At 45.2% G+C, this 10901-nt stretch overlaps 1 protein-coding gene across 1 annotated transcript; it reads left to right on the top strand.

The window, feature by feature from the left end:
* Nucleotides 1-1923: 1923 nt before the first annotated feature.
* On the top strand, nt 1924-3544 carry LOC137381093 (probable G-protein coupled receptor 139). Its single transcript, XM_068053482.1, has 2 exons — nt 1924-1948; nt 2643-3544. Exons 1-2 carry the CDS (start codon nt 1924-1926, stop codon nt 3542-3544), a joined length of 927 nt encoding a protein of 308 aa, XP_067909583.1.
* The last annotated feature ends 7357 nt before the right edge of the window (nt 3545-10901 follow it).

Here is a 10901-nt window from a genome sequence, read left to right as displayed (position 1 = left end):
CTCAATAACCTCCTCCGCCTCCCGAATGATCCGAAGTTCATCCAGCTCCAGCTCCAGTTCCCTAACGCGGTTCTCGAGGAATGGAGTTGGGTGCACTTCCCGCAGATGCAGTCAGCAGGGACACTCTTGGCGACCCTTACCTCCCACATTCTGCAGGAGGAACATACAACTGCCTTAATCTCCATTCCCACTATTCCAAATTCCCAACAAATCTACTGAAAAACCAAAAAAACAAAAAGTCAAAACTTGTTAGGTTAGCAATCCAACGGACAGAATTTCCCAAATAAAAAGCTTACCTTATCAACACACCAGAGTCCTTTTTTTTTGGTTAGAGGAGGAGGGTGGGTGGGAGACACTACACGTGTAGTGTCTCGGGTGCAGCCACCACACAAATATATACCTTTTCCTTACCCAGCAGTCCCCTGGTCCTCCGAAAACAAAAGGGAATTCACTTTTAAACTTACGCTGAAATTGACTTCCCAGCTGTAAGCCCGTTCACGCACCTCCGTTGCTATCCAAGCTGCAGTCACCGAAACTAAAAGAAAGAGATTCTAAACCACACAAATATATACCTTTTCCTTACCCAGCAGTCCCCTGGTCCTCCGAAAACAAAAGGGAATTCACTTTTAAACTTACGCTGAAATTGACTTCCCAGCTGTAAGCCCGTTCACGCACCTCCGTTGCTATCCAAGCTGCAGTCACCGAAACTAAAAGAAAGAGATTCTAAACCACACAAATATATACCTTTTCCTTACCCAGCAGTCCCCTGGTCCTCCGAAAACAAAAGGGAATTCACTTTTAAACTTACGCTGAAATTGACTTCCCAGCTGTAAGCCCGTTCACGCACCTCCGTTGCTATCCAAGCTGCAGTCACCGAAACTAAAAAAAAAAAAAGTGCAGGTGACGAAATTTCAAATAACGTGGATTCTGTCTGGAAGAGGCACTACATTTTACTTATTCTATGTATTGTAGATAGAGTTAATCCTGTGCTGGCGGGACTGATGTATGGGGAGAGATTGAGTCGCTTCGGTTTATATTCGCTGGAGTTCAGATGAGTGAGCGGGGTTCTCTCAGAAATCTATAAAATTCTGACAGTACTTGGCAGGGTCGATGCAGGAAGGATGTTCCCGATGGTGGGAGAGTACAGAACCAGGGGTCATAGTTTAAGGATACGGGGTAAACCTTTCAGGACTGAGATGAGGAGAAATTACTTCTCACAGAGTGGTGAGCTTGTGGAATTCGCGACTACAGTAAACTGTTAACGCCATTTAAAGAATATGTTGTGACTGTGGAGTGGTTGGACTGAATTAACAGTGCAAGCCTCTAGTCTCGGTCGTAACAATAAGTATGAAGCACAACTTGGGATCCGAATGTGTGCTGAGGGTCACTTGAGAAAGCAGCCTTCATGTGGATTGAAATTGGTACTTGGGATACAGTTTCTGGATCGGAATAATGCTGTGTCCTGGCAATGTAAGATAAACGAAAATTGTGATCCACACAGAGACATTGTGTTGCATATGTAAATAAAAGCAAAATACTGCAGATGCTGGAAATCTGAAATTAAAACAGAAAGTGCTCTCAACACACAGAAGATCTGTCAGCATCTGGAGAGTGAGAAAAAAAGTTAACGTTTCAGATCCGTGACCTTTCATCAGAACATTCTGAGCTGTATTCATGCTGGATTGTGGAGGGTGGTTTACCTGAATAATCATGTTGAGTGAACATGTGGAGGCTTGGATAATCTGGAGAAGTGATTGGAGAGCATACGAGCTGTGGATAGATAAAGTTGACTGAGATAGAGAGCAAACGAGAAGGAATATGGAGAATGAAACAGACAGAGAGACATGATCGAAGGAGAAAGCTAGGGAGAGAAGCCATAGTGTGAATAATCGACAAAGATGAAATGCTGAACTTTCCAGAACAATGACAGTGAAACTGTGCATTGAAGGTATGATGAGCATTTTACCAGATTGGGTGAGTTTTACTGCGGGACTCGCTCCCTATGCGTTTAACCGCATCATATCCTCAACCTCTTTGAGTGAATGTTCCTCTTCATTATTTCTGAACTGAGTAAATAACTGAGTGGAACCAGTTATTTACTGACTGCATTCCTTGCTTTACTTTGTTTACTTTCCAAACCCTTCAGGACCCGCCTCCCTTCCAGTCCCCAAATGACCTTTTCTCTCTCTCCCTCCAATCTACTCAATTTTTCAGCCTCCATCGGCCTCTTCCTCCTGATCTGAAGTCACCGCAGCGGCTTCCGACCTTTTTACGTTTTGAGACAGCCCCTGCTCTCTCTCTTAACCATAAAAGAAAAAAGGCCCCCCTTTACCCTCACTATCTCGGCCATTGATCTGGAGGCTAAACTAGATTTAAACCATTGGATTGCTTGTTTGAAAATCCCCATCTCCCTTCCGCACTGACACGACGGCCTCACTGTATCCAGTGATCATTATATTTCACCTTTATTTTTACAAATCAATTTCTCAATGAATAATTTATATTGCATTCAAAACCATTCTCTTCAGAAAGTTCTGGATGCTGCAACAAAGCTGCAAATTTCACCCCAGATCCTGTCAAACTGCTGTTTTAGTTTGAGGTCTGATCAGTAATTTTCCTGCTTCCCTTTTTATCTCTTTCAGTTAACCTGGTGGCGATTCTGATTCTGCCCCGAGGAAAGTGTGGTCTCTCCAAATGTATCACTCGCTACATGGTGGGAATGGCAGTGGCTGATCTCCTGGTCGTCATCACAGATCCCATATTGAGGTGGATTCCGTTGATTTATTTCCCAGATTCATTCCTGTCCATTACTTCCATTTGCAGTTCAGTTAATTTCCTGATTTTTGCAAGCACAATGATCTCTGTCTGGCTGACAGTTGCTTTCACCTTTGATCGATTTGTAACCATTTGTGATGAGAAGCTGAAGACAAAATATTGCACTGAGAGAACAGCGGCTGTTGTTATTGGAACAGTGAGTGTGCTGTGCTCTTTAGAATGTGTTCCCTGGTACTTTATGTATGAACCGGAATATATAATTGATAATGTTCCCTGGTACTGTATCCCGAAACAGAGCTTCTATAATTCCCCCCAATGGACTGCGTTTGAGTTGCTTCACCGCATTTTAAATCCTTGTGTCCCGTTCTTTATGATGTTGCTGCTCAATGCTCTGACGGCCAGACGTATTTTAACGGCCAGTAGACTCGGCAGGGGACTCTGGGGCCTCAGCAGTGGAGAGAATCGCAATGACCCAGAGATGAAGAATCGAAAAAAATCCATCATTTTACTGTTTAGTATATCTGGCAGTTTTATACTGTTATGGGTGACGCAGGTTGTCGTTTACATCTATCAGCGAATTACAAAGCTATATCCTTCCTCCACCAACGACCCTCTCTATATCACAAGGGAAACAGCAGCAATGCTGCAGCTTCTCAGCTCCTGCACCAACACGTGTATTTACGTTGTCACACAAAGTAAATTCAGAGAGGAGCTGAAGAAGGTCGTGCAATACCTACTCAATCTAATTGCTAAATTAGTTAAATCATAGAAAGAACAAAGAACAAAGAACAAAGATAATTACAGCACAGGAACAGGCCCTTCGGCCCTCCAAGCCTGCGCCGATCCAGATCCTCTCTCTAAACATGTCGCCTATTTTCTAAGCTTCTGTATCTCTTTTCTTCCTGCCCATTCATGTATCTGTCTAGATACATCTTAAAAGACTCCATCGTGCCCGCATCTACCACCTCCGCTGGCAATGCGTTCCAGGTGCCCACCACCCTCTGCGTAAAGAACTTTCCACGCATATCCCCCCTAAACTTTTCCCCTTTCACTTTGAACTCGTGTCCTCTAGTAATTGAAACCCCCACTCTGGGAAAAAGCCTCTTGCTATCCACCCTGTCTATACCTCTCATGATTTTGTACACCTCAATCAGGTCCCCCCTCAACCTCCGTCTTTCTAATGAAAATAATCCTAATCTGCTCAACCTCTCGTCATAGCTAGCGCCCTCCATACCAGGCAACATCCTGGTGAACCTCCTCTGCACCCTCTCCAAAGCATCCACATCCTTTTGATAATGTGGCGACCAGAACTGTACGCAGTATTCCAAATGTGGCCGAACCAAAGTCCTATACAACTGTAACATGACCTGCCAACTCTTGTACTCAATGCCCCGTCCGATGAAGGAAAGCATGCCGTATGCCTTCTTGACCACTCTATTTACCTGCGTTGCCACCTTCAGGGAACAGTGGACCTGAACACCCAAATCTCTCTGGACATCAATTTTCCCCAGGACTTTTCCATTTACTGTATAGTTCACTCTTGAATTGGATCTTCCAAAATGCATCACCTCGCATTTGCCCTGATTGAACTCCATCTGCCATTTCTCTGCCCAACTCTCCAATCTATCTATATTCTGCTGTATTCTCTGACAGTCCCCTTCACTATCTGCTACTCCACCAATCTTAGTGTCGTGAATGTTTCCATGTTCTAGCACTAAAATCCGTTCCAGATTCCACAGTCTAAACTCACGACATGGTGGAAAACTTTCTATTCAATGCACAGAACGCTGAGATGATTGTAAACTTGATTTTGTAATATTTTATTCAACGACGGACCTAATGAGGCTGGTTATCTTTGCAGAAGAGGCATAATTCTTTTCTCAAAAATGACGGTGCTAAAGAGCAGAGCTGAACATCAACTGAAGCAGCTCTCAGTCAAAGGAGCTTCCGTTAGCTTGATGACAGAGTGACAGGGTGGTGTACTGGTATTGTCACTGAGCTAATAATCCAGTAGCCCATGCTAATGCCTTGAGGACATGGGCTCAAATCTCATCATAGTGGCTGATGGAATTCAAATTCAAGTAATTCATAAAAATATGGAAATGTAAGATGGTCTCAGTAATAGTGCAATGGAATCTGAAGTGAAATGGTCGAACAATTTCCTTACGGAAGAGACCTGGCCCAGCTGTATCTCTATTTACACACGTTGGCACAAAGAGAGAGTCAGAGGTGGAGTGAGAGATAAAGGGAGGGACAGAGAGAGAGGGGGGGGGGATGTGGGGAGATACAGAACTAGGTAGAGAGAGAGAGTTATAAAGAGCGAGGGAGATATGGACAGAGATACCGAAACAGGGGAAGGTGGATAGGGGCAGACATGAGAAAGGAAGAGACATAGAGAGAGGATGAGACAAGTTGTAGCAATCAGTAACATTCCCATTCTCTGCCCAGTCCTTTGTTGGAGGGCAAGTGTGAGTGTTTTAGGGGCGAATACCTTCTGGAAATCGAAATATTCTTCTTTCATACTTTGTCCCTTTGTCCCTCTGTTTCGGTGTATGTGTGTCTATGCCTGTTTCTCTCTCCTCTCTCAGAACCACAGTAAAACTCCACCTACATCTGTTAGCCATTTTAAGTTGGCTACTTTTGGTGACACTACAGCTGCAGAGGATGTAATTCCTTATGCAGGATGGTAAGAAACCTGTTTCCTGATATTTAACAGCATATTCTGTAGGCTTTGTATAATGTAATTGATTAATCCACAGTAATCAATCAAATCTGACATTGATTACTGCTTGATGGTCTCTCGGTTTACTTTCCTCCCAGAGCTGATTAAAAACACTGATATTAGTGTCGAGGGGAGTTCCAGTTTACCTCAGTGTTTTGAAAATATCAAATCCTGATCCCATTCCCAGCAAAGTATATTATATTATGGGACGCTGCAAATGTTGTTGCGCTCAATGCGGACGGTACCTTAATGATGCAATAGGATGGTATCATTTATTTTCGGATAACAGTCAACCCACAGGGGAAATGAATCACTGGGTCACCATTCTGAACAAACACTAAAGTATTCCAGAAAGCGAGGCAGACAAATTCAACACAAGATTCATGTTCTGAGTCTCGCTGGTCTGTTCTGATTTTCTGATGGGTACCATCAGCCTAGATGTTGTGCACTGCCCTGGACCTACAATTATTGAACTCAGAGGCAAGATTACTACATACTGAGCCACAGCTTGCTCAAATGTTCCCTTGGAAATTTTGTTGCTTTGTGCGGCCATGTTTTTGCCCTGTGCGCGGCCCCTTTAAGTTTTTAATGGATCTGAGCAGATGTGTGTAATTTATCACGGAACAGGACCTGCATGGTACCTTCCAAGCTGCTGCACTAAGCTTTGCGGGAACACTGACCGACACTGTCCATCCCAGTCTCTTCCTTGTTCTCTCCAGTATTCTTTCCCCATTGCTATCCTTCCCTCTCGCTGTTATTGTCTCTCTGTATTTATCCCTGTCTTCCTCACTATTACTCTCTCCATCTGGCTGGAGGGGGAGAAATAGAGACATAATATAGAGGCAGCTTTACTCGATATCCAACCCCACACTGCACCTGCCCTGGGAGTGTTTGATAGAACAGAGAAGACAGAGATTGACGCTGACGCTGGATCCTTTCCATACCTCTTCGTCTCAAAACCTCTCTTTCCTGTTTGAAGATGCTCCTTAAAACCAACTTTTTTGACCACCTCTATGGTCACCTAGCCTAATATCTCCTTACGTAGCTCGGTGCCAATTATTTATTTAGAATCATCGAGTCGTACAGCATAGAAACAGACCCTTCAGCCCACCGAGTCCATGCCGACCATAATGCCTATCTATACTAATCCCACCTGCCTGCATTAATTCCATATCCCTCTCTGCCTTGCTCATCCAAATGCATGCCCAGATGCCTCTTAAATGTTGCTACTGTTCCTCCCTCCACCACCTCCTCTGGCAGCTCATTCCGGATACCCACTATTATTTGTGTGAAAAATTTACCCCTTTGATCCCCTTTAAACCTCCTCCCTCTCACCTTAAATCTATGCCCCCTAGTTTTAGTCACCCCTACCATGGGAAACAGACTCTGGTATGTACTCTATTTACGCCTCTCATAACTTTATATACCTCTGTCATGTCCCTTTTAACCTCCTTTGTTCCAGGGAAAATAGACCCAGCCTATCCAATCTCCCTTTATAATTCAAGCCCTCCATAACAGACAACAACATCCTTGTGAATCTTTTCTGCACCCTCTCTAGCTTAATCACAACTTTCCTGCAGTGCGGCGACCAGAACTGCACACAGTACTCCAAATGCGGCCTTAACAACGTTATGTACAACTGGAGCATGGCGTCCCAACTCTTGCACTCAATGCCTCGGCCGATGAAGGCAAGCATGCCATATGCCTTCTTCACCTCCCTGTCTACCTGTGTTGCCACTTTCAGGGAACTTTGTACTTGCACCCCAAGGTCTCTCTGATCAAGAACAATTCCCAGGGCCCTGCCATTCACTGTTTATGTCCTTCCATGGTTTAACTTCCCAAAATACATTATTTCGCACTAGTCTGCGTTAACTTCCATTTGCTAATCCCTTTCCCACTTTTCCAGTTGATCTATATCCTGTTCTAACCTTAGACAACCTTCTTCACTGTCCACTATACCACCAATTCTGCTCTCATCTGTCAACTTACTAATCATGACCCCGACATTCACATCCAAGTCATGAATATATATGGCAAACAACCGAGGGCCCATCACCGATCCCTGCAGCACACCACTGGTCACGGGCCTTAAATCAGAAAGATAAACCTCCACTACCACCCTCTGCCTCCTATCACCAAGCCAATTTTGTATCCAATTTGCTAGCTCACCCTGGATCCCATGTGTTTGAACCTTCTGACCAGCCTACTATTCGGGACATTGTCAAAGGCCTTGCTAAAGTCAATGTAGACAACGTCCATCGCCCTGCCCTCTTCGATCCTCTTGGTCACCTCCTCGGAAAACACAATCAAATTCTTGAGGTATGATTTCCCACGCACAGCCCAATGCTGACTATCCCTAATCAGACCATGCCTTTCCAAATGCATATAAATGCTTTCTTTCAGAATCCCTTCCAATAACTTTCCCACCACTGATGGAAGGCTCACTGGCCTGTAGTTACTTGGCTTATACCTGCTGCCCTTCTTAAATAAAGGCGCAACATTAGCTATCCTCCAGTCTTCCTGTACCTCACCCGTGGATAACGATGATACAAAAATCTCTGCCAGGGCCCCAGCAATCTCCTCCCTTGCTTCCCATAATATCCTTGGCTACACCTGGTCAGGTTCTGGGGATTTATCCACCTTAATGCGCTTCAAAACCTCCAACACCTCATCCTTTGTAATTTTGATATGCTCCAGGATATCGGTGTTCCCTCCCTTGAACTCACTTGCTTCCATGACCTTCTCCACGGTAAGTACAGACGAGAAGTATTCTTTTAAGACTTTGCCCATTTCCCGTGGCTCCACACATGGATTACCACACTGATCCGTAATGGGACCTACTCTCAACCTAGCGACCCTTTTACGCTTAATATACTGATAGAACCTTTTAGGGTCTGCCAGGGAAATCTCATGGTTCTTTTTCGCCCTCTTACTTTCATTCTAAAGTGTACTGCAACATCAGCTATACTCATCGAGGGACTCGCTTGATTCCAGCTGCCTACACGTGACATCTGCCTCCTTCTTTTTCCTGACCTCAACATCCCTCGTCAACCAAAGTTCCCTAAACTTGGCAGCCTTGCCCTTACATCTAACAGGAACATGCCGGCCCTGAACTCTTCCTATCTCACTGTCAAAAGCCTCCCGCTTGCCAGACGTCCCTTTACCTGCAAACAGTCTCTCCCATTCCACTTTTGAGAGTTTCCGTCCGATATCATCGAAATTAGCCATCCGTCGATTTAGGACCTCAACCTGAGGACCAGTCCTATCCTTTTATTTAATCCTATATAGTTAATTGTGACATAATTTAGTAAGGATTTAATAAGTATTTATTTATTTGAAGTTAATTTATTAATTAGTGCTAGAAAGGTCAGTTAGAGGGGTGAAGTGCTTCACCTTTGAGATGTGAGAGGTCCGTGACGCTTCCAGCGTTCCGGACGACTACATCTGCGTGAAGTGTACCCAATTGCAGCTCCTCACAGACCGCATGGATCGGTTGGAGCGGCAACTGGATGCACTTTGGAGCATGCAGCTGGCAGAAAGCGTCATAGACAGGAGTTTTAGAGAAGTGGTTACACCCAAGGTGCAGGCAGATAGATGGGTGATCGCTAGAAGGGGCAGGCAGTCAGTGCAGGAATCCACTGTGGCTCTCACCCTCTTGAACATGTATTCCGTTTTGGATACTGTTGGGCGGGATGGCCTATCAGGGCAAAACAACAGCAGCAGCCAGAGCAGTGGCACCACGGCTGGCACTGTTGATCAGCAGGGAGGGACAAAGCGCAGAAGAGCAATCGTTACAGGGGACTCTATAGTCAGGGGCACAGAAAGGCGCTTCTGTGGACGTGAAAGAGACTCCAGGATGGTATGTTGCCTGCCTGGTGCCCGGGTCAGGGACGTCTCTAAACGGACAGGGGGAGTTCTGTAGGGGGAGGCTGAATAGCCAGAGGTTGTGGTGCACATCAGTACCAATGACATAGGCAGGAAGACTGCAGGGGGAGTTTAGGGCGAAAAGTAGAAAGTTAAAGGACAGGACCTCTAGGGTTGTAATCTCAATATTGCTCCCTGTGCCTCGTGTCACTGAGGTTAGAAAAAGGAAGATAGTGCAGCTAAACACGTGGCTGAACAGCTGGTGTAGAAGGGAGGTTTTCAGATATCTGGATCACTGGGAACTCTTCAGAGAGATGTGGGACATGTACAAGAAGGACGGGTTGCATATAAACTGGAGGGGCACAAATATCTTCGCTGCGAAGTTTGCTAGCGTCACTCGGGAGGGTTTAAACTAGTGTGGCAGGGGGGTGGGAACCAGAGCAGTAGGACAGCAAGTGAAATAAATGAGGGAGAACTAGTAAATAAGGCCAGTAAGACTAAGAGGAAGAGCAGGCAGGGAGATGTTGCGGAGTACAGCGGGACTCGTGGTCTGAAGTGCATTTGTTTCAATGAGAGAAGTATAACAGGTAAGGCAGATGAAGCTAGAGCTTGGATTAATATTTGGAACTATGATGTTGCTGCAATTACAGAGACTTGGTTGAGGGAAGGACAGGGTTGGCAGCTAAATGTTCCAGCATTTGAAAGCTTCAGGCGGGATAGAGGGGGATGTAAAAGGGGTGGGTGAGTTGCATTACTGGTTAAGGAGAATATCACAGCTGTACTGTGGGAATACACCTCGGAGGGGTCATGCAACGAGGCAATATGGGAGGAGTTCAGGAATATGAAGGGTGCAGTTACGATGTTAGGGGTTTACTGCAGGCCTCCCAACAGCCAGCGGGAGGTAGCGGAGCGCAAATGTAGGCAGATTTTGTAAAGATGTAAAGTAGTTGATGTTGTAGTGGAGGGTGATTTTAACTTCTCCTCTTTTGACTGGGACTCACTTAGTGCTCGGGGCTTGGATGGGGTAAAATTTGTAAGGAGCATCCAGGAGGGTTTCTTGAAACAATATGCAGATAGTCCAACTAGGGTTGGGGTCGTACTGGACCTTTTATTGGGGAATGAGCCTGGTCAGGAGGTCGAAGTTTCAGTCGGGGAGCATTTCGGGAACAGTGACCATAATTCCATAAGTTTTAAGGTACTTGTGGATAAGGCTAAGAGTAGTCCTCGTGTGAATGTGCTAAATTGGGGGAAGGCTAATTATAACAATATTGGGCAGGAACTGAAGAATTTAGATTCGGGGTGGCTGTTTGAAGGTAAATCAACATCTGACATGTGGGAGTCTTTCAAACGTCCGTTGATTAGAATCCAGGACCAGCATGTTCCTGTGAGGAAGAAGGATAAGTTTGACAAGTTTCGGGAAACTTGGGTAACGCGGGATATCGTGAGCCAAGTCAGAAAGAAAAAGGAAGCATTCGTAAGGGCTGGAAGGCTAGGAACAGTCGAAGCCCTTGAGGAATAAAAAGACAGTAGGAAGGAACTT

The sequence above is a fragment of the Heterodontus francisci genome, chromosome 21, assembly GCF_036365525.1.
Source record: "Heterodontus francisci isolate sHetFra1 chromosome 21, sHetFra1.hap1, whole genome shotgun sequence".
In the NCBI taxonomy this organism is placed as follows: domain Eukaryota; kingdom Metazoa; phylum Chordata; class Chondrichthyes; order Heterodontiformes; family Heterodontidae; genus Heterodontus; species Heterodontus francisci.
This window is presented reverse-complemented; position numbering and strand designations above follow the sequence as displayed.